The 23,775-nt window shown below is 46.5% G+C and overlaps 1 protein-coding gene across 1 annotated transcript in view; it reads right to left on the bottom strand.

The window, feature by feature from the left end:
• Positions 1 to 22,510, bottom strand: part of Ice1 (interactor of little elongation complex ELL subunit 1) — a 54,483-nt gene extending 31,973 nt beyond the window's left edge. Inside the window, exons 1-10 of the mRNA XM_057789466.1 lie at positions 22,204 to 22,510; positions 9,178 to 9,236; positions 8,712 to 8,746; positions 6,422 to 6,440; positions 5,561 to 5,672; positions 3,795 to 3,871; positions 2,891 to 2,928; positions 877 to 959; positions 428 to 467; positions 172 to 228 (exon numbers count right to left, since the gene is read on the bottom strand). Coding sequence (XP_057645449.1) covers positions 172 to 228; positions 428 to 467; positions 877 to 959; positions 2,891 to 2,928; positions 3,795 to 3,871; positions 5,561 to 5,672; positions 6,422 to 6,440; positions 8,712 to 8,746; positions 9,178 to 9,236; positions 22,204 to 22,284 — 601 coding nt within the window. The 5' untranslated portion in view covers positions 22,285 to 22,510. The remainder of the gene's footprint in view (positions 1 to 171; positions 229 to 427; positions 468 to 876; positions 960 to 2,890; positions 2,929 to 3,794; positions 3,872 to 5,560; positions 5,673 to 6,421; positions 6,441 to 8,711; positions 8,747 to 9,177; positions 9,237 to 22,203) is intronic.
• Positions 22,511 to 23,775: the final 1,265 nt, after the last annotated feature.

Below are 23,775 nucleotides of genomic sequence, written 5' to 3'. Positions count from 1 at the left end.
ACGTGGATAAGTAAACATGGATATATGAGGTCTAATTAACAGCATCCAAATAACAAGATTTGTTCCCACCAAGTATCTACAAAGCCTGAGTTTTGCTATGTTAAGAGGCACATATGCCCGCCAACCATAATAAGCAATGCATAAAACCAATCACACGGTTAGGATACTCACTTTTATCTATGCTTCCATGAGAGTCACTTGAGATCTGTGTTCCAATGTGTCTCAACTCTAAAAATACATAGGAGAAGGGCTTCAGATAAACAGTGCACACTGAACAGGCTTCAGATAAACACTGCACACTGAACTGGCTTCAGATAAACACTGCACACTGAACTGCTTCAGATAAACACTGCACACTGAACTGCTTCAGATAAACACTGCACACTGACTGGCTCTCTCTCCACACAAGTGCTCAATGAATACTCACCCCTTTCAGTTTGCTGTTTGGAAAATTCTTCAAACCTTTCCTGTGTTGGGAAAAGAAACACCAAGAGTGTTTATGCTGCACAGAAGCAAACATGATGAAGCAAAGGTCAGATGGGTGCAAGGCAGCCTGTGGCTACAACCCGGATGCCATAGAAGCCCAAGTGAGGGATGCAAAGGACACATCTTTTACCCAGTAGCTGTGTCCACAGAGGCCCTGAATCAGAGATGGAAGGTGTGCATCTTTACCCAGTTCCTGTGTCCATGAGTCAGGGATGGAAGGTGTGCATCTGTACCCAGTTCCTGTGTCCATGAGTCAGGGATGGAAGGTGTGCATCTGTACCCAGTTCCTGTGTCCATGAGTCAGGGATGGAAGGTGTGCATCTGTACCCTTTACCCAGTTCCTGTGTCCATGAGTCGGGGATGGAAGGTGTGCATCACTGTACCCAGTACCTGTGTCTTCTTAAATTCCTTTTCAAGTATTTTCTTTTCAGTTCTCAATTGCTTGAAGTCCTGAGTTTGCTTGACAGCAGCCTCTATGTGTAATAGGTACAGCACAGCAACAGAAAAAGCGGAGAGTTATTGATCCAATCCTGTGTGAGCCAATGCCAGCTTTTTTGCTTTCCTCAAACTGGACACATGTCACAGACAGGTACACATGTCATAAAGCTACAGAGCTGACTAAGGCTGTGAGGATCCTTCCCGCACCGGACACGGCAACTCCAAACCCTTCCATGCTACACTCTGGTGGGGACAGTGTGCAGACATCTAAACTGTGGGCACATCATTCACTCCTTTTGGGATGGAAGGCACCAGACGATGCTCACCCCAGTAAGAATCTGTGCAGAGCTGATATCTCAGGGAAGCCAAATCCCACCAAACACCAATAACATTCTTCTCTCACTGAGTCTGGCTGTGCTCACTTTCAGTGTGTCCTATCAATTCCTAGGGAAAATTGTGTTTGAGACACTAAAAGTAAAGGCCACATTTGACTTCACAGAAGGTCTTCTCAAAGTTGCATACAGTCTCTTAGGCATTCCGCTTATCTCCACATACAAGAGAGGACAGGCTGAGAGCACAGCCATGTCATGAGATGGATATTATCCAACCATCTGTAGAGTTCATATGTAAACCGAGGACAAGAATACCTCATCATCCTTGTTCTAAATGCTCCCGCGAAACTAACTTTGCGCTCCTAAGTTCACAGCATATGTGGAAACACCTCACTCTGAGGCAGAGCACAGCCACTGTGATGCTGGAGTCCATGGAGTAGACACCTGGACACCATGCTGGGCAGTCAGTGACAACACAGCATTGCCTGGGCCGGATTCCACTCATAAGTAACTGTAAACAAAATGGACATTCCATGCCTAGCTGACTTTTGAAAGCAGCACTGTCTGAAATGTAAGGACAGCACAGATCCCAGTGTGCCCATCTGTACTCTGCCTACTCAGATACAAGAAGTCCCAAACCCAGGAGGGGTATGAGGGAGGACCAGTGTGGGGCACTTCATAAAAATCTGTATATGTGTGCATGTGTGTGCATGCGTGAGCATGAGTGGGCAGGAGAGAGAGAGAGAGAGAGAGAGAGAGAGAGAGAGAGAGAGAGAGAGAGAGAGACATCTTGGCACAGGCTAGAGTCATTTGAAAGGAAGGAGTTTCAACTGAGGAAATGCCTCCATAGTTCAGGCTGTAGGCAAACCTGTAAGGCATTTTCTTAATTAGCAACTGATAGCCGGGTGGTGGTGGTGCACGCCTTTAATCCCAGCACTTGGGAGGCAGAGGCAGGTGGATATCTGTGAGTTCGAGACCAGCCTGGTCTACAAGAGCTAGTTCCAGGACAGGCTCCAAAACCACAGAGAAACCCTGTCTCGAAAAACAAAAAACAACAACAACAAAAAAAACAAAAACAAAAGCAACTAATGCAGGAGGGCCCAGCCCACTGTGGGCAGTGCCATCCCTGGTCTGGTGGTCCTGGGTTCTATAAGAAAGCAGGGTGACCAAGCCACAAAGAGCAAGCCAGTAAGCAGCCCACCTCCCAGGCCTCTGCATCAGCTCCTGCCTCCAGGCTCCTGCCTTGCCTCCTCTCATTGGATTCTGATATACAAACTGAGTACACCCCTTCCTCCTCACAGTGCTCTGGACATGGTCTTCATCACAGCAATGGAGACACTAACCAAGACAACATAAATGTGGGTGCCTGTTTTAGTAACCACAATTTCAACTGGGAATAAAAGACACAGAAATGCAAAATCCACCTTCCAACATTGAGCCACTACATTTCCTCCCATGCTGCCTGTTTACAGCAAAGGGTACAGAGGAAGAAGAGGATGCAAGCAGCAGCACACGCATCTCCACACACCGAGCCGACGGCTGAATGAGTGGCATACCCACTGACAGACACAGCTCACACTTACCAGAGTCTGCACAAGGCATGGCTCTGGCCAGCAAACATCAGGTGCACTTACCTTCCAGCTTCTTCACCTTAGCTTCCAGCTTCTTCTTCCTAATAATAAAACCTCGTCAGTTAGACGGCAAAGGTTTTACAGCTCATCACACACGGTGTATACAGATTCTCACTCATAGCCAGTATCACATGTCAACCACATTAAACTGCGTTACCAGCAACCGGGCTCGTGGTAGAAGGCACCCGGGAAAGAGCACCACACCACTTCCTGTGCAGCGCTTCTAAAACGGGCTTTAGAGCCTGGCTAGTGTTTGAGAAACACAAAAAAGGGCCTATGAGTCTGTGCCACAAACACATGTGAGGCCCCTCCTTCAGTAGTGGGTGTCACCTGTGGGCTGTGTCCAGATGACCTCCCACCCGTCCTGCACCTAACCCACCAGCACTCTGAGGAGCGTGCACAGGGAGCAAGGGAGGCAGCAGTGGAGGCTTCTCTTGCTAAGAGGGGTTTCTGAGAGATAGAAGGCAACAAGCTCAGAACAGTCTCTGACACACTGCCACATCAGTCCCAGCAACCAGTGGCTCACACTCTCCACAAGTGTCTCTGAGATGTGAGGCCCAGGTCCCATTTCACAATGGTAACAAAGGCCCTTTGACAGTGAGAGACTAACAGGTACAAAGACAGGAGGCCCATGACTATATCTGGACACATAGGCACAAGGGCAGCTCACGCGTGATAAATCAGGCATGTTCAGTACCTCTCTGTGCATCCCTTCAACACCAAATGGCCTTAGTCACAATGGTGCTGACCCCTGTGTAACAGTGAAAACTGGGGCTGAGAGACTAGCCCAAGTGTGCACAGCTAATTAATTACAACAATGAACAGAAAGAGGAAGAAAGGAAACACTATTATTCACAAATATTCCAGTCTCACAGACGAAAGCCCCGTGTCACAGTAAAGCACTTACTGGGCGTCGGTTCTCAAGCATTCTTCCTTCACACGAGCATATTCCTGGTGAGTGTCCTGATACAGCTTCAGAGAACTCTAACAAGGAAACAGGAAACATAAGTATAGCCCCAAACCACCGACTGCCACTGAGCATGGTCCTCACTCGTTTGATAAAAAGCTCAGTTCTCATCTAGTAGCGCAACACCAACCCAGTGCACAGTCAGCAATGTCAGCAAGGCCCAGAAGTCACTCAGCATCTCCACAAGTAGGGTAGGTCCCCAACAGATAGCTGATAGTACAGCCAGGCAGATCTACACAATTCCAATCTGCACACCACACTGCTGGCTTAAACACCATGCCAGCAATTATAGTAACAGGATCTAAGCTGGCATAAGGCTCAATAAATGTTATGTTATTACTGTCAGGAAAAGGAAACAAGTTGCTGATCAGTATTAACTGGGAAAATGCATCAACACCGTATCTTCTGCCATGATGACCCACCCTTTGGGCTGGGAAGACACTGTGTCCATGATGCAGTCTGTACCCGGCATTTCTCTGACCTAAGAGCTCTGAGAGATGAGCTTCATCGAGCCCTCTTCACCAAGGACTTGACAGGATGGCATATTCCTGCAAAACATGGTCACTCAGTGACTAAGAGGGTCTACCACTGAGGCCTGACTCCAAGGTTCACACTGCCTTGGGGGTATACTACGGACATTATATAACTGTGTGTGTGTACACATACATATATACATACATATACACACACACATATATACATATATACACACATACACACACACACGACTGGACACGGATTGGCTGTTTAACTTTCACTACAGTTAAACCATAAAGATCTCTCATAGAAACAGGAACGCTGACATGTACAATCATATAGTACATGAAAAACTCTATGACATATAGTGATGTGACAACTACACATCACTAAAACCATAACATGAGGCAGATGGACAATGGACAATAGCAATCTTCTCCGAAAAGAGGCAGAAAGGACACAGGATGGATAATAAGCCAGAAAGCTCCACCTCCTCTCAGGCCAGCCACCTAGCTAGGGGCTGCAGCTGCTTCTGCCTATGAACCCGCTCCTAGGGTTCCTATTAAGGACACACCAATCGTCACACAGGAAAGCATTTATAGCAGCTTGTGCAGAGTGCTACAAAGGGCTTGACCTGGAGAAGACAGCCCATGAGGGGTCAAAGTATCAAGCATCATCTCCTAAAGCTCCATCTCCCTCAAGTAAAGGAAATGACCAAACACTCACCTGTAAGAACTTGAGATACGTGAATAAAAGTGGCTCTCTGTGGACCTCACAGCCCCGAGAAACCACAGGGACTAAGCACAGTTACTAAGCCCCAAACCAATCTGTCAAGATCATTCATACTGGCTCAAGATTCAAGAGAGGTCCTCAGAGGACATATGAACTCTGCCAGAGCAGAGGCCTGAGAGCTGAGCTGAAGCTACATCCGTAGTAAGGAAATCAAATTCTCCACACACTGCCACACAAGGATTCTTCCACTCCTCTGATGTCTACATGTTAGTCCCCACTTAAATCAAGACAAGTTTTAAATTACTATTATTACAGGGAACACGAAACCACAAGCGTTCGCACATAAGCCTCTCCACACTTCTGCACCAGCCAGAGCAGGGTTTCCTCTGGCACTTATGTCCTTCGCTACCATGGAAACGTTCCCGAGTCCCACTTGGCAGGTGCACAAGCTCATGCTCACTGGCAGTGACCCCCCATAGGAAAGTGGTTCTCCGCACCTTTTTCTCCTCCAGCTCTGCTCTCAGAGACCCCAGTTCCTCTTGGCATTTCTGCAGGGGGGAGATTTTCTGAAGCATTTGCTCCACCTGGTGATGCAGCATAGTGTTCTCCCTGAAAGTGGACAAGGCACCGGCATCAGAGCAGAAACAGCTGGAGTGCACTATTAAACCATAAATGAATGTTCCTGTTCATACTAACAACCTGAATCCTTTTTATCTTTTAGGCATAACAAACTTTTTTTTAATGAAACTGTACCAAAAAGCAGCATGAGAAAGTAGTCCAACAGACTTTAGTACCCCGGAGATGCTGTCTGAGGACAGTCTGTCAAACATCTGGCACAGCCGATCTTCATCTCCCCGGCATGTGTTCCAATTAAGTGATATAGTGATGCTATATCTGATTTATAACCTCATATTGACTTTTAAGTGATGACTGCAATCTAAATGCAATTGTAATGTAAACTAATATAAATACAACCTGATTTATAACCTCATGCTGACTTCTAAGTGATAACTGTAGTCAGAGCATAAAACATCATTACACTTTTAGTGGCTTTATTTTGTTATAAACAACACAAGATAAACGGCATTGAACAGTGCAATTGTGTGGGCAACAGAAGGACATCAGCTTCAGCTCACAGTGTGGTCAACAGTCACTGAAGCAAACCACAAGGGTTCCATGGGAAGCCTAAACAATAGATACATTTGAGGGATTTGATAGAACAATGCAAATCTGCTTGTAAGGGGAGCATTCAAAGCAGGTTCTCCGAGGCAGGTCTCCTAAGCTCTGGCCCGCCACAGATGCACCGCTACCCCAGAATGCACAGGTGTTGTCAACAGCTATGGAGACAGGCAGCTCACCTTCTTGCGAACTGCAGCTGTAAAGAAAACTTGTTAAAGAAAATGTGAACCTTTATGTTCCGCTATTTGTCTGAACATAAATTCTGTCCTACAATAATCATGTCCACCTAGGCTGGACCATTAAGCACACCTATTTCTAACAGTGCTGAGTCTACATTATCCCTTTTACCGATGTATGAGTCTGTGGTGGACGGAATTAAGAATGGCCCCTGGAAGCTCATGTATTTGAATGCTTGGTCACCAGGAAGAGGCACTATTTGAGGATTAGAAGGAGTGGAGGTATGGTCTTGCTGGCACGGGTGTGGCTTTGTGGAGGAAGTGTGTCACAGGGGGTGGGCTTAGAGGTTTAAAGAAGCTCACACTAGGCCCAGCATCCCTTCCCCCACCTGTCTGCCCACAGATTAGGGCAGGCTCAGCTACTGCTGCAGCACCTGCCTGCGTGTGCCCCACCATGATGACAATAGACTAAACCTCGGAAACTGAGAGCAAGTTTCCAATTAAATGTTTTCTTTTTAAAGAGTTGTCCTGAGCATGGTGTTTTTTTTTTTTTTTTAACGGCAATAGCAGTGATTAAGACAGAAGCAAAGTCAAAACATCTACTAATCAACTGATTAGAACTACAAGAATTAAGACTGATATAACTGAGGGAAAATGCTTATAATTACAACAGAACCCCCAAACTCTCCTTCATTTCCCAGTCAGTTCAGCAGACAAAAGTTAGGCATCCCAGAATCACTGGGACTACACTTCTCAAGGTCAGGAAGTGCACACCCCTTCTCATCAGCCGCGCAGTGGCAGTAACCTCCTGAGGACACTCCTATCCTCCAGAAGAGGGGCTACAGGTGACTAAAACCCAAACACTGGCACCCCAGCAGGACGGCTACACCTCTGAGCTGTAACAAATGGATATCTGAGGATAATTCCAAGGGTAAATTAGCTTCTAGATCTGAAGCCAAATCTCTGCATCTCAAAATAATAACCGCAGGTTTCTCCTGCTTAAAGGAGCTGCTAGAGATGGGCAGAGTGATAAGAAGCTCACTGCCCTTTCAGATTTCCAGCCCAGATCCCAGCACCCACAGCAGGAGGCCAGCATGGAGCTGGACTCACGTGCACATGCCCACACAGACACATAATTAATCATTTTCAAGGAAATACTTTATTTCTACTTAAATTTTGATAGGAAACTCTTAGAAAATTGACCACTTACTCTCTCATTAGTTTACAAATGTGGTCACCAAAGTCTACTGCACTTCTCTGAGGTGCTGTGAGAGTCCCGGCTCCAACCCTGAGCCTCGCGGCCACACTATTCACCATTAGCAGCTGTGACAGCCCTTTCTGGAGAGCACTCACTCAACCAGAGACGCTGTTCCTACAGTCCTGTTGTACCTTACACCCCAGCAGAAAATCGCCTGCGGGGATTTTCAGTGACTTTCATTTCAATGGGAAATGCAGGCTCTAAACATCACTCAGACACAGGCTTTACAGCAGAAGCTCAAATAATCTGTGATCCCACAAGATCAGCACCACCACCAACAAAATGGCCTCATGGTACTGCAGAGACCATGGATGGGCTCGACCTCTGCAAGAAGTGGATCTTCCCCAGTACTGAAAAAGAACCCAGCTCTCCGCCAAGCTCCACGAGTCTATGCATGCTGATTTGGGGGGGGGGGGTATGTTCCTTAGAGAGAGACTGAACCCCAGGAAGGTGTCACTAGAAGATGTGGCAGGGCCAGCCTTCTGTTGCTGCTAAAACCATCTAACAGTGTTAACTATGCTAAGGTGCTGCTTGCTGGGCCAGTGGTGTTATTTAAGGTGAGCACTGTCTTACAAATAGAAAACTGCATTATTTGTATGATTTATGGGTGCATACACTAATGCTCTAAAGTAAGAGCAAGACCCATTTCCTAGCCAGTTCAATAACCTTGGTTATTTTTCAGTAGATTAACAACACCAATCAGCAAGCCCTGCTGCAGTCACAATGTTGCACCTACACACTGACATCATATCACACCCCTATACAGGAGGAACATCCATTAAGTAACAAGCTGAAGACCCACAATCAGAATGAGCAACAAAAACAAGAGAGATGCTAGGCTGCCTTCTGTTAGTATCCCCAGTACACACCCATTGCTACTGTACCAATTGTTGGCTGTGCTTATGAAAAGGGTTTCCATAAAGACAACAGATACTGCCTTTTAAAAAATAATTACTAAAAAGGAGAGCCCTCTTATCTTAAGTTATTACACATAAGTCAGTGCTGATATCCAAAAGAAAAACAAGTGAAGGATATCATCGCATTTCTTCTGATATTCCGTCAGCAGGTTACTGTAAAAGAGAAAAGAGAGGTTAGGCTCCCGTGTCGCTGAGCAAGCACAGCACAGCAAACCATGCAGATTGCTCTAGATGGCCTTTCTCCTTTGGTCCCCAGAAACAGAACATGCCAGGCTGACATCACCTTGATTCCTCAATGCACTACACAGGCGTTATGAGCTTTTAATCTGAAACATGACATCATCAAGGAATATTAAAAACCATTAAATCTCATTATGCAGCATACAATAGTGTGACCCAGAATACAGAATAGTTTTAGAGAGAAAACTATTAAAATCTAATTTGGCAAAGATCATTTTCTACTAAAAGCCTGTGAGCCACTAAACAAGTGTTCAGTAGTTCTATCCAGCACCACTGGGTCCACTGAAGGTTCTAACCACCACCCACGCCAGCCAGCTGGCCTTCCAACATGCAGATATACTTACTCTGTATTAATGATCTTTTGTTTCAAGGCAATTAATGCTTCGACATATTCATTTAAGTTCTGTAAGAAAAATGTTACAGTCAGCTATTTCTCTTCCCATGGCTCTCACCACATGTAACTATCCTACAGTGTAGACATAAGCAGGTGGTTCACAGCACGACAGGAACAGAAACGGGCAGGTTCCCTCGTGCACTGCAGGACTCCTCTGCAGTCCCGGCCCCCGACCTCTGTACAGTACCCCTTCACAGTGAGGGCAGAGGGCAGTAACAAGTACTGCCTGCCTACTACTTAGCAGAAACACAGAAACAGCAAAGTAACATAAATTGAGATAACCTGAAAGAGATTACAAACATTACAGTGGGATCAAGATTAAGTTAGGAACTTTGTGAGGCTCTGCATTATACTGCAGGGACCAACCCCAAGCTGGCTCCCAGTCCTGTAAGGAAAATGAAGATCAAAGCATTATCTTTTACACTGTAAACATGATTTGTTTAGATGTTCCCAACAACTAAAACACAGATTGTTTTCTTTTCTTAGGTTACTTCTTTAGATGTCATTTTTTCCAATCAGTAAAAAATTTCAAGAATAACAGCATTGTGTTAAATACACCACAGTATCTTTTAAGCATCTAATACTGACAGGTTCACACCAGGAAGTATACCCAACTCTCCTGTCTCAACAGTCAATCTCTCCAGAGGATTTGGAGAGGACAGTAATTATTTCCACTCAGGTGTCTATATCATTTTTGTAGCTACATGTACATACTAGATAAAACAGATAAAAGCCTAGACTATACTGTGGGACAATGGTCTTGTACCCTGTAAAGATTTGTCACTTGTACTGGTTTAATAAAATGCTGATTGGCCAGTGGTCAAGCAGGAAACACAGGCAGGGTGACCAGAACAGAAGAACTCTGAAAAGACGAAAGCTCAGTCTGCAGTTGTTACCCAGATGCAGAGGAAGTAAGATGAGAATGCCTCACTGATGAAAGGTACCAAGCCATGTGGCTAACACAGACAAGAGTTATGGGTTAATGCAAGAGCTAGAAGTCTGGGCTAATAGGCTAACCAGTTTATAATTAATGTAAGCCTCTGTGTGCTTCTTTGGGACTGAACAGCTGCAGGACTGGGCAGGACAGAAGCCTCTGTCAACAAATGGTGCCCAACATGGGGCAATTATATCCACATAAAACCTGAGAGAGCTTGGGAAGGAATTCTAGACACAAAAGAACAGAATTAAGGATGGCTTCTTAGTGGCAGCATTTTCTCTGGTGGTCTCTGTTTGCTAGGGGGCAAGCATATCTCATTTAAGAGAGGTTTCCTGACTTAGCTTTAGCTGCAAAAACCTTGCAGCTCTTTAAGAGGTCAAACCACCAAACACTTAAATGGTGTTTATGAATAGCCAACAGCATGCTTCTTGATGGTGGCAGGGACCTTGAAACTTCATAGAGCTGTAGCAATAAACACAGCTCCTGACAGTACCTCTGCCATGAAGCTAGATTCTAATAAAGCTGAGGAATGGGGTGGATCCAGGCATCAACGTCACAGCTTTAATCCTAGCTATATTGCCTAGCAAATTAAAGACTTGTGTGGTCAAAAGAGAGAGAGAGAAAGAGACACAATAAAAATAGATTCAAACAAAAACAAACTCTAAACAGATAAAAAGATAAAATCCTTTAAAGAAGGAAGGAAGGAAGGAAGGAAGGAAGGAAGGAAGGAAGGAAGGAAGGAAGGAAGGAAGGAAGGAAGAAGTTGGGTGTGGTGTCACATACCTTTAATTCCAGCACTTGGGAGGCAGAAACAGGTGGATCTCTGTGAGTTCAAGGACAGCCTGATCTACACAGTGAGTTCCAGGACAGCTAAAGATACACAGAGAAACCCTGCCTCAAAAAACCAAAAATTAAAAATAAAAGTAAAAGAAATAGAGTTTAGAATAAAACCATGTAAATATAGAAAATACACAGAGAATTTAGAATACTGTATGTTATTGTGTTGTCTTTGAATTGTTTGATGGCTGAGAAAGGAGCAAAAGTTGCTAAAAGATATCTGATTATAAATGCTGCTGGATTAACTCAACATATATATTTTGAAAACGCCTTGACTTCAAAATTTAAATCAAAAGATATGTTACTTTGGAGAAGAGGTTTTGCTTTTGTTTCCAAAGGAAATGAGAGGCTGTGGATTCATTCTGGGTGAAGAAAAATCAGGCTTGAGCAAGGAAGACCCCTGAAAAATCTCCAATAGAAGCAGAAGGCCCAGATGATTTAACATTTCAGAGGACCTCTGTTGCAGTTTCCTCTGAGTACTACATCCAGAACAGTTTCAAGACTGCTAGCTGAGATGATCAAGCTTCACAGAGTATTCCAGTCAGGACTTGACCATAACTCAGATTATCAGCACCCCCAATCAGCAGGAAGTCACCTAGAAAATTATGCCCACATTCCCAAAATAAAAATGGATTATGGATGTTTGTCTTTGTTTAGAGTGTTGGCTACAAGGTGTTATGGATAACGGTCAGGAAAAAGCTATCAAAAGGAGATTAGATTTAGAGTTCTTATTTTGAAAAGAAAAAAGGTGGAGGAAGTAATGTAGGACAATGGTCTTGTACTCTGTAAAGATCTGCTACTTGTATTGGGTTAATAAAATGCTGACTGGTCAGTAGCCAAGCAGAAAGTATAAGCAATGTGACCAGAATAGGAGAATTCTGGGAAGAAGAAAGATTCAGTTTGCAGTTGTCACCCAGACACAGAGGAAGCAAGATAAGAACGCCTCACTGATAAAAGGTACAAAACCACATGGCTAACATAGACAAGAATCGTGAGTTAACTTAGGATGTAAGAGTTAGTTAATAAAAAGCCTGTGCTAATAGGCCAACCAGATTATAATTAATGTAGGCCTCTGCATTTCTTTGGGACGGAACAGCTGCAGGACTGGGTGAGACAGAAACCTCAGTCAACAAGGTAAGAACCAATAAAGTGAAAGACTCAGGTCCTCTGCATTCTTCATAGAACTTAGCTTTTTGTTGCCTTCTCAGGGGCTCAATGTCCCAATTCTCTTCTGAAGGGCACTTGGTCCTGCTCAGTCATTCCTAACAGCAAGCAATGAATTCCTTGCTTTGCCAGAGCTGTGATCTTGGATAGCCTTACCAAGTATGTCTATTAGCACTTATTAATTTTTGCGTTTTGTCCATGTGTGTGTGGACGGTATGTCTATTAGCACTTATTAATTTATTTTTGCGTTTTGTCCACATGCGTGTGGATGGTGCCTGTGGCATGTGTGTGGAGGACAGAGGATAGTTTTGTGGAGTTGGCTCGGTGGATGGAGCCCAGATTGCTAGCTAGGATTGTGTACAAAGCAGCATTCCTGGGAGTCATCTCCCCAGGCCCTCATCTGTGAGAGGTCTTCTCAGTCACTTTTGGGCATCCTTTCTTTTTTGTTAACAGTCTGACACTTGCTTGGTACTGCCAATGCATTGTAAGCTACAGTATTTGATAAACAGTAGCATTTCATCATGTGTGTACATAGGCACGCTTGCTAAATAACCATTCAAGGACACTCACAAGGTAAATGGAAATGTCTAAATACTGACTCAACTGAGTATATCTGAGTATGTGCTAAGGCTTTGTTTCCAGAAACAAACTTAGCAGGGTCATGTTTTCCTAGAACCAAGTGAGCTCCCAGCACCTGCAGGAATGCCATCTTTGTTGCTTCTCTAACATTCCTCAAGCGGCTCTTACAGATGTGAAGGAATATGACTAATTTGTATTTGTTGACTGCAACAAATGTGTTCATTTTACAATGCCACTTACAAATAGATGCAGAAATACTTACCTGGCAGGGGAGATACCATGATCACAAATAGATGCAGAAGTTGGCAAACGAGAATGCTCAAGTGAATTCAAGAGTGTCCGCAGTGGACACTCTATGTGCCCAACTGTACATCCAGAGGCCCCCGAGAGTGATACCCTTCCACCACTGTGCCCTTGTCTTCCTGAAGTGACATAGAACAGGCGTGGCCACAGGCACCTGTCTTCAATCAGAACAAGTTCAGCTCAGCCTCCTTCCGTCATATACTGAGACTTCCACCCGTGCTAAAAGTGCCCCTCATGAGATACACTTAGCATTTATTTAAATATGTGGGTTCCTCCTATTGTCTGTAGTGGATCTCAACAATACACTTCTACGGCTGAAGGAGCTTTAATTCCAGATGAAGACATCTGTAAACCATGACAACTCTACTTGAACGCCATGCTGGGTTCAAACCCCCCATCTACTTCAGCTTCTCAGTCACTCTCCTCTTTAAGTGGTACTGTTTTCCACACTATGTCCGGTAGCCCTAACAATGTCAAGAATGACTCCAAAACCCACCACTTTTTTCCATGAGGCCCATGTGAGCCATGAAGAGCAGTTTGCTTAATGTCAGTGGCTGAAGCACTGTCCTCTCCTCAATGGTGCCAAGTTCTGGGCCAACCTCCCCACTACTACCCGACCTTAGAACAGCCCTGCCTAGAAACTGCTCTGCAGCATGATCAGGTTTACACAGTAAAAAACCACAGAGAGTGCTAACCCAGACTCACAGGGTCAAGAAGGAGGGACAACCATCAGGTTAATACTTTAAGAAACCATCATGAGCACTAACCCAGACTCACAGGTTCAGGGAGGAGGAGGAGCCCGTGCTTGCATGCTTTGTTGGAAGCACCTGGAACCATGTGGAAACCGCTGTCTTTACGCAGAGCACAAACCAACAAGGTTGAAAGACACACAGAAACAAGAAGGCGTCAGCTCAGAGTCGGAGTGAGACAGGACAAGGAAGCAGCCGTCCAGGTCGACTGCACAGCCTCAGCGGGCTGCTCTATCTGAGCCGCTCCTGAAGGTGAAGGAAAATGCAGTTCAAGCAAGACCCAGATGCAGCCTTTCTGGCAAGCCAGGGGCCCAGCCCTAGTCTTCCACTCTGAGGGAAAGTGCTCCTCTGCCACCCAGCAGGAAACCTGTCTTCTCAAGGTGTCTACTGGACACACACATGTGACCACTGCTGACCCAGGATGACCCTAAGCATGGGGCTAGGAAATCTGAGCAAACTAATCTGAAAACGGCTGTGTGTCAACCCAGATCTCTGTCTTCCCAGGAAAATAGAGGTAAGATCCAAGTGCTGGTGCTGGCTCTCCCTCCTGAATCAGTACATGACTGACCATATCCCCACACACCAACCCAGAAGGTCTTTTAGACTCAAACCCACCCCATCTCCAGACTCTGGAGGAAGCACCCAAGATTTCCAAACCTAAGCTACAATAATTGGAAAAAGGGAGACCAGAGCCAGACCTGAAGTAAACAAAAGTGGACAAGAAAACCTCAACAGCCCTACCACATTGACATAAATGATGGCACACTGGAGAAGCCATGTGACAGTCAAAGGGACAAGAGCACTCAGAAAACCAGGCACCGGGACACCTAAACCAGTAAAGAATAGCGGCGTGCTGGTGAGGATGCAGGAAACTCGCCCCCATCACAGCTGATGGGGCATGAAGCTGTAGCCACGGGACTAAGCACCACACTCCTGGGCACACAAACAGAACAGAAAACAAATGTCATGGCAAGTTCACAGCAGCACTGCTCACACTAGGAACAGAAACGTGAGCTTAAGGCCCAAAGGGTGGGGGATTGAGCCACCCAAGGCTGACAATGAAAAGCTCTCAGAGACACAACTACCACACGAGTGAACTTTGCATTAGACGCAACAACCACAGGAGACCCCGCATGCTAACCCCAGTCGTGTAAACTGTCCATGATGAGGCCTTTGCAGGAAGCGCAGGACAGAGAGTGGGAAAAACGGCTGGCTAGGAGAGGCTTCTCTGAGGGCAGGTAGAAATGTTTCAGGAGGCTGTGGATAATCACCCAACCGCTAGATGTGTGCACCATTGACTAATTGTACACATCAAGAGGATACATTTTACACTGTTTAAGTTACAGCTAAATTACAACCAGGGGAGCATAATTACAGACTCAAAAGATCCAACCACAGAACTCAATGAAAGGTCCCAGAAAAAGCAAAAACAGAGATGGGAGAAAGAAAAAGACACCCAATTTTGGCAGCAGAGGAAACGGTCCCATAGGCCCAGTGATAAACTCTCTGGACAAAACACATGGAAAAGATAGACACAGGAGAGTTTCAAGACTTGGGCCCCATCCCCAGTTTCCCATTATGTAAGAAAAAGTGCTCCCCCAAAGTCCAGCAGAAAGCCTGTGGATCCCAACAGGATGTCACCCTTGGAACAGATTTAGGATTTCACAGCAGTGGAGACAGGGCAAAGACCTGACAGGGCCCTACTAGAGGCCTGGGCCCTACAAGGAAAGACTTCCCATTTTGGAAAGAGAACTCAAACTTCTAAGAAATATTTTCAAGTCTGCCTTGCTAGAGGTTGAGAAGATGTGAGCAGGCTCCGATAAGGGCATTGGGTAAGCCAGAGTGGGGGCGGTGGAGCACAGAAGTGGAGGAGGAAGCAGGGAATCAGCAGAGCTCTGGGTCAGCAGGAGAGGCGGCGGTAGACTATGGAGGGATGGACACAGTAAAGGTCAGTTTCTCAGAGTCAACCACCCAGCAACCCAGGCTGCTCTGAAAGCTGTAGCTCCCGCCTTGGACTTGGGAGTGCTGAGACTACAGGTATGTGCCGCCATGCCAGGCTGCACCGAAGGGTGCTCAGGCAAAGCTAGCAATAGGAAATGGCATCCTCGATTCTTTCTAAAGCTGGAATGGTTCTCTCTCCTTTTCTCATTTCCCTTGAGCTCTTTGCTACTCCTTCTGGAACCTCCCCTGCCTTGCTTCCAGACGCTACTGTGGTGGCGCAAATGAATGTAGACAGATTATATAGATATATATAGTTTTAATAAAGAAATACTTATAGGACCATAGGTTTCTGTGGAGCATAGCGGAGCAAAAGAAGAAAAAGGGAAGAGCTAGTCAATAAGAGGCTGGAGCTAATGGGCCAAGCAATATTTAAAAGAATACAGTTTCCATATAATTATTTTGGGTAAAGCCATGCAGGCGGCCAGATGCCGGGGACGCAGCCCCGCCACTCATATTACAACACGCTACACTGTGATGTCAAGTACTGTGCCTGAGACAGCAGACCAACCTTAGCTCCACATCATTTGAATCTGCCCGACTGATTCTCATCCCCTCTCTGAGTGGTGGGGCAGTTTCTTCCCCTCTACCTGCCTCAGTTCTAGGCTTCAGGTAGGAGCACTGAAGAGCCTACGAGACATGTCACCAGGATCAGGCACGTTAAGTGCTCAGTCCTCTGCAATCTCCAGCATACAGTAAATATTCACATTTAGGATGTAAAGTTGTTAGAGAATTATTGTTGTTATCAATCTTGAAGGTCAACTTGATTAGATCTGGATTAGCTAGGAGATGCACCTCTGAGCATCTGTGAGAGAATCTCCAGAGAGGTTTAACCACAGAAGGCCTGTTCTGAATGTGGGTAGCCCCATGCCAGGGCTGAAGTCCCACACTGAATGAAAAGGATCAAGCATGCTGAGCTCCTGCGCTCACCTCCCAGCCTCCTCACTGCTGGTGCAACATGAGCACGGGCCTCATACCCTCATACTGTTGCCATGCATTCCCTGGGGACTGGATCCTCTCAAACACGAGCAAAAACAAGTGCTCCTTAAACTGTTTTTGCTAAGTGTTTTATCTCAATAACAAGAAAAACTAAAACTAAAGTCAAGTTACTAAACAGAGCATGGTGGTGTATGGCTGTAACCCCTACATTTGGCAAGTGGTGGCAGGATCAGGAGCTTAACTCAGCTCCACAGTGAGTTCCAGAGCAGCCAGGCCAGCCACACTATACTGTCTTTTAACTGACATGTGGCCAAACCTCAAGCGCACCGCACCAACTGAAGTCTGCACACCAAGAGGATGGCAGGGATTGTGGAGAGATGGGAAGCCTGAGTGCATCGCCCACAACTTCCAAGATTAGGAATCAACACTAAATGTCAACAAAAAGAACATGCAACAGGTTTACTAAAGACAAGAAGGTTCATTACAAAAATCCACATAATGCAATTAAAAATAATGTCTTTTGCAAAGAATATATGGGCAGGGCTGCAGGTTGTCTTAATAGAACATTATATTCAGTTTTCTCTCTCAACTTTGACCACATATAACTCTGGCTTAGCGAAAACAAATGGGGGGTGTGGACCTTAAAACCACAAATATAACATCGTAGAGCAGTGATTCTCAACCTGGGGTCAAACAACCCTTTCATAGGAGTCACCTCAGACCACCAGAAAACAGGCATTTACATGCGAGTCATAACAGTAGCAAAATTAGTTATGAAATAGCAATAAAATAAATTATGGTTTGGGGTCCCCACAACATGAGGATCTGTATTAAAGGGTCACAGCATTAGGAAGGTTGAGAACCTCTGCCCGAGAAGGAAAGGAGGGCCTTCCAAGTTAACTGTTTCAGCCCCTTCTGCACTACTACCAAAGCCTTAATGAGCTCCACCGTCTCCCCAAACCTGACTAATTTTAAATTAAATGTTAAGACAGCAACAGTACGCTGAGCAGTAGGGGTGCACACCTTTAATCCCAGTACTCAGGAGGCAGAGGCAGATGGATCTCTGTGAGTTTGAGGCCAGCCTTTCTACAAGAGCTAGTTTCAGGACAGGCTCCAAAGCTACAGAGAAACCCTGTCTCAAGAAAAGAAAAGAAAGCAACGGTAAAGAAAATGGCGCAATGTCTTTTGCTCTGCTTCATTTCCTCCATTGCTTTCTCCTGGGCATTTTGCTGTGTAGAAGGCTAATGTGTTTATATATTTTGGAACTAAGTAGTCATGGAACTGTATAGGCACAGCTTGGAACCAACATCCACAAATTAGAAAATTTCCCTCCACATATTATAAACACTATATGAATAAAGAAAAGAGAACAAAAGCCCAGGAAAGTCGTTTGTTTTCTGTTGCATTGTCTCAATCATCCCCTACATGACTACCAGTCTATTTGATAACTACACCATAACACGTGTGCAGGTCTGTGTAGGGTCAGACATCCTAGTAGCACCAGTTTATACAGCAATGTTCAATCCAGATTCATTTGCATTGTTTGGAACTGAACTCTGAACAGTGAGATAGCAGCTGATGGTGGGTGGAGGACCCTCTAGGTCCTTCTGATCTGCATGCCTGTGTGCAGGTGGGATCCATGCTCAGCAGTTCTAGAGAAGGGGGCGGGGTGCAATTTGCAGGCTCTCTGACAGCTCTCTCAGCATTTGTGCTTTCTGCTCCGGGACTTTCACCGTGCTGAGGATTCCTTCCAAGAAACACTTCTGACCAGCTTCCTGCTCTGGGGAGCATCTCCAGCTTTTATAAGCAGACAAATCTAATGCAGCAGCGCAGTCTCTCAAATGCTTCAAAGAGGATTGGGGAATGATGTGACTTCCAACAACCAATTCCCCGGCTTAACCTACAATCATGGAACACAGAGCTTGCCTAATTTACAGAGTATCACCTGATTTAGGTTCCACATTGGTTTGTGTAACTGCTGAGATTCTGGAACACGTGGATGCTGGGCTACAAATCAGTAACAAAGCCCTCTAATCCAAAGGTCAAGAGTGCTCTGTGAAGTCACAAGATAACCTGGGATGAGGGAAGCACAGCACCTTTAGATACATTTCTGAGGGAGTAGATAAAACGGCAACTGTATCTTCCACTCTAAAGGAAAGAAGGAACAGACAGGAAGATGCTCTGCAAGCCAGGGACTAGTCAGTTCAGAACATGGGCTGCTACCTTAGGGCTCCAACTCAGAATGAAGGCCCAGCACTGCAGTAGGTGCCACTGTGAGAAAGTCTACGTTGGCATCCTCCGCAGGATCAAGGAGTATCGGGGTTTAAGCTGCACACACCAAGCATTTGCTGTGGTGATGTCCAGTCATCTTTCTCCTCCCAACTGGCCAGTGACCCACTTCCTGTTTAAGTCTCCTTATCTCTTTCCACCCCTCCCCATTCCATGCTTTCTTCTTCAAGGGCCCAGCCCCAGCTGCTGGATTCTCTTCAGATGTTAGTGGTTTTTAAAACTTAAGTGACTCAAAGGGCTGCCTAACACCTCCCAGCCCAGGAAGATTCTTACTGCGAACTCAGCAGCTACAGAAACCTAGAACCCGGCAGCCACTCCCTTGGAAGTGCATTAGGACATTTCAGAGACACTTCATAAACAATCCAAAATGGCTAAAACCATTTTAATGCCATTTTAAAACTCCAGTGCCACATCTCCAACAGCCTCACCACCTTGGCTGGCTTCGTTTCTCCCTTCCATCGCAGTTCAGAGCTATTCAGAGATTGAAATCTTGGTACCTTCCACTTCCCTGACAGGAGAACCTGTCTTGCATCCCACACTCAGCTTCTTCATTCCCTAGGGCTTTGATTAACTCCGCGCTGTAATACTCTCCCTAGGTCACATCAATGAGATAATTTACCTTAGTCAAACCCAGCTTCCACTCGCCAACTCATCCTGTGCCTTGCACCGGGACTATAGACTTCCATTCTGTACTACACACTTTAAGCTCCCATTTCTCAACATACAGGAAATAAGCAGAGACTCTTGGGATGCTCTATGTTTGCTAAAGACCCATCTTCCCACACTCGTTTTGCAAATTAGTGTTCCAGAAGCGGAACTCACAGCATTGCTGAACACTATTGCCCTTAAAAGCCTTTTCAAAAGTCAACTTCCTGTTGTTAGGAGCACAGTCACAGGGATTCTTTTACTCTTGTCTCTGGCTGCATTCACACCTGGATGGCAACTGAGCAGGTGTGAACAAGTTCCAAAAGCCCAGTAATTTATGATCTTGCCCCTTAAGAAAAAAAGGTCACAGACCAGGCCTACAAAGATCTAAAAGAAACCCTCCTCTAGTTGCTGTTTTGGGGACCAAGAATGGAACTGTGTCTTGGAGGGAGGGGAAAGCGGTGCTCTTGGGAAGTGCTTTTAGGCCATAGGTCTGAATGTTCCCTACAGTAAGGATGGTAAAATTAGGGATGATGGGCTCAAAAGAACCAGTAAAGAGATTCAGGCTGTCAGAGACCACAAGCACCAGGATGGTCTCACACAACTCGATGCCTCTGCTGATTCAACAGGACAGAAACTCCTGGTGGGTAGTGTGTGGAAGCATTCTCAGGAGGGGAGAGAAGCACAGTCCACACAGGGACTCAGAGACGACAAGTCCATATAATGGTGTGTAAAACTCACACAACCCAGGCTCTTCTTGCTGTTCTGACCTTGGCAAACAGCAAACCCTCAGTCACACCGGCTTTCTTGCTATCTTAGCTTGAGATTTTATTGCTATGAAAGACACAACGACCACAGAACTCTTTTTAAGAAAACATTTAATTGAACGGGCTTGCTTACAGTTTCAGAGGTTCAGTCAAATATCGTCACTGCAGGGAGCCTGGCGGTGTGCAGGCGGGCATAGTGCTGGAGCTAGAACCACTACATCTTGCACGCAACTGACACACTGGGCAGCATCCTGAGTATATGAAACCTTGAAGCCCACCCCCTCCGCAGCACAGATTATAGGTGTGCCCTCCAGCCTCAAGGTCTGGATTAAAGGTTTGTGTCATCCAGCCTCCTCCAACAAGGCCACACCTCCTAATAGTGACACTTTCTGAGCTTATGGGAGCCAAATACATTCAAACTACCTCACATGCTGTTCGCAAAAACACTGGGAAAGCACTTCCGGCAGTGAGGCATCCACTAAGATGTCTGTCTCCAAAGAAACCAACAGAACTCATTCTCTCACCATTTTGCTCAGATATGATTTTCCAAAAAAACCCACAAAATTCCAGCAATCACCATCCTGGTCCTCACCTACTCTCCCCTCTTATTTTTGACTCGATTTGTCACCAATATATTACTTCTAACACAATTTTTCTCTTCTCCTTGCCTTGCTATAAAACAGCAGGTGATGTAAAAAAAATTCCTCTGAGTGAATATCCAGGGTCAAAAAAAACCAAATATGGTCTATTAAAGATGCATGAGCATGCCATTCAGAATCATGAGATGGGAGGGGAGGATTATAAGATACCCAACACATGCCCTGACTCTTCATTTCCTTTATATAAGAGTGTCAGTCCCATTTCCTATTCCCAAAACAACTAGAATATATAAATCGGCACAACGACTGCATTTTACAGTCAAATCAAGTTTCTGTGGATGGCTACCTAATCTGAATCCAGTCCGATCTCGTCTCGTCTCAGCAGCCATGAGGAATCCACAAGCTTTGCTCATCAAGCATGTACAGCTCGTTCCCATCACGGAAACAGTCCCACTGGTTAGAACCGATATCCAGAGCTGCTTTTCAACATTCACGTCTGCCACGGCCTCAAAAACTCAGACATCCTGATACCTTCCGTGATTTTCTCCCCAACATCTAAAATCCTGCCATGTGGTACTTGTACACGTTCATCTTAATCGTGTTCACCTGGCTCACCAGAACGTGGTCAGTGCCTAGAACACGAGGCGGAGACGGAGTGAGATGAATGGGGCAAGGAGAATGAGGTGAACTGGGACTATTCCCATTACGTCAGGAAACCAACCCCACAACTCAGCTGCAGCGAGCCACTGTTGAGAGCAGAACATGCCACCATAACAAACGACCGACGCGTACACATCTTCGTGGGATTTTAACCAGACAACATGTCACTTAGCAAAAGCTACGCTTGATGGTGCGTAAGCTGAAATGCAGCTCCCGAGCACGCAACATAAATCATAAAAGCCTTATCTTCGAGTAACAAATAATCAGGAGTGCGAGGTCTTCCCCCCAGAAAAGAAGACTCCGTCTGCACTTAGGGTGACCCATCACCCCAACTCAGCCCTGCAAACCCTGAATCTGAGCAGGGGAGGAATGGGCCCTGCAGAGCACGCTCGCTCTTGTCTACCACCAGCATTGCGCCAGGTGAACCAATTCTGGAGTCCGTGACTAAACAAAGCACAGGGGCACCTGCTCCCAAGACAGCGCAAAAGGGTCGGCCAGGGATCCTCGTACCTGCTGCAGGGAGGCGCAGCCCTGACACCGCGCGAGGTCGGCTGGCCCGGGAGCCGCTGGGTGCGTCTCGCCGGGCATCATGGTGCTGCGGTCCGGCCTGCAGGGCGCGCGCTCAGGGGCCCGCTGCCTCGGCCCTGCCCCGCCACCCCGGCCACCTCCAGCCTGGCCGCTTCCCGCCGGGCGCGGGCAGGTCCATGCGTGCTCCGAGGTCCCCGTGGAGGCGGCTTGAGGCGCAGACCAGCGTTGTAGCCCTGTGCACTGGGGAACGGCGCAGCCCGGAGGGCCCAAGCGCGACGACAGCACACCAGGTCCCCGCCCCACCCGGCCACGCCCCTTCTCTGGGCTGCCCGCGGCGCCGCCTGAACGGAAAGTCGGCGCGGGGCGGCGCCAAGGACAAAGCCCTAGGGCGTGTCCTGCGAGAGCCGAGCAAGAGCTACGCCCTGCCTCTGAGATTGGTCGATCCTCTCCTGCCCGCCTGCCGTATTACAGGCCCTGGGTAGACACCTAAGTGCCTTCCGCCTCTAAGGGGCTGGTCCCGTGATGCCATTAGGTCGCAGCCTTCCGAAGGAGGACCCTAGGCTTGGGCAGGGCCGTGCAACCCTGCTGCCCCGCTAGCCTCCGGGGGGGGAAGGGGGGGGGAGAGCGGAGGACGGACTACAATTCCCGAAGTGCCTCGCGGCAGGCGGGGCCCGAACGCCCGCTAAACTCACCTCCCACCTAGGAGAAGAGCCCTACATCCGATCTGTGGGTCGTGTCTGCACACACCTAGCCCCCGCATCCTCTGAGCCGCTTCCCAGACACCATCATGCTTATGCTGGAGAGGGAAAGGGAGAAATTCTCATTCCGTTGTAAAAGGCGCCTTGCCTTCAGGGTTTGAACTCTCCCTGACCTCCTTACATTGTATCCACCGCCCTCAGAAACTTTCTTTGTTGCCAAAAGTATCTATCTACTGGGAAGAGTGAACACTCCTCATCTTCTGGTTACAAAGTTCCAATTTCTGAGACTTTTTAACCATAATGTTGCATTATTAAGTGGGCACCCAGATTCTGCGGTCCTGTCCTAACTCCCCAGATGGAAAGCTCAATTGATAACACTCAAACCCCTCACACCCTGTCCCTCTTTAAAGTCACCTTCTTTGACATCAAAGGACCAGATACCCAGAGACGACTGTACGTCTTGTCATTGCTGTTTACACCTAAGCAAGACAGGCCCATGATCTGACACGCCATACAAAGTCTGTACAGAAAGTCCGGTCTCCTCAGAGACTGTTGAATAGAGAATGCCTAAGAGAAACACAGTTTTTTGTTTTGTTTTGTTTTTTGTTTTTTTTGTTTTGTTTTGTTTTGTTTTGTTTTTGAGACAGGGTTTCTCTGTAGCTTTGGTGCCCGTCCCGGAATTAGCTCTTGTAGATCAGGCTGGCCTCGAACTCCCAGAGATCCGCCTGCCTCTGCCTCCCGAGTGCTGGGATTAAAGGTCTGCGCCACCACCGCCCGGCTAAGAACACAGTTTTTAAAGATCAGAGCCAATCCCTGATAACTAACAAGCTAGGCTTGGCCACCCATCCACCACACG

This window comes from Chionomys nivalis, chromosome 15, assembly GCF_950005125.1.
Source record: "Chionomys nivalis chromosome 15, mChiNiv1.1, whole genome shotgun sequence".
Classification (NCBI taxonomy): Eukaryota; Metazoa; Chordata; class Mammalia; order Rodentia; family Cricetidae; genus Chionomys; species Chionomys nivalis.
Note: the sequence above shows the minus strand (reverse complement) of the source record. Positions and strands in the feature narration are given on the sequence as shown.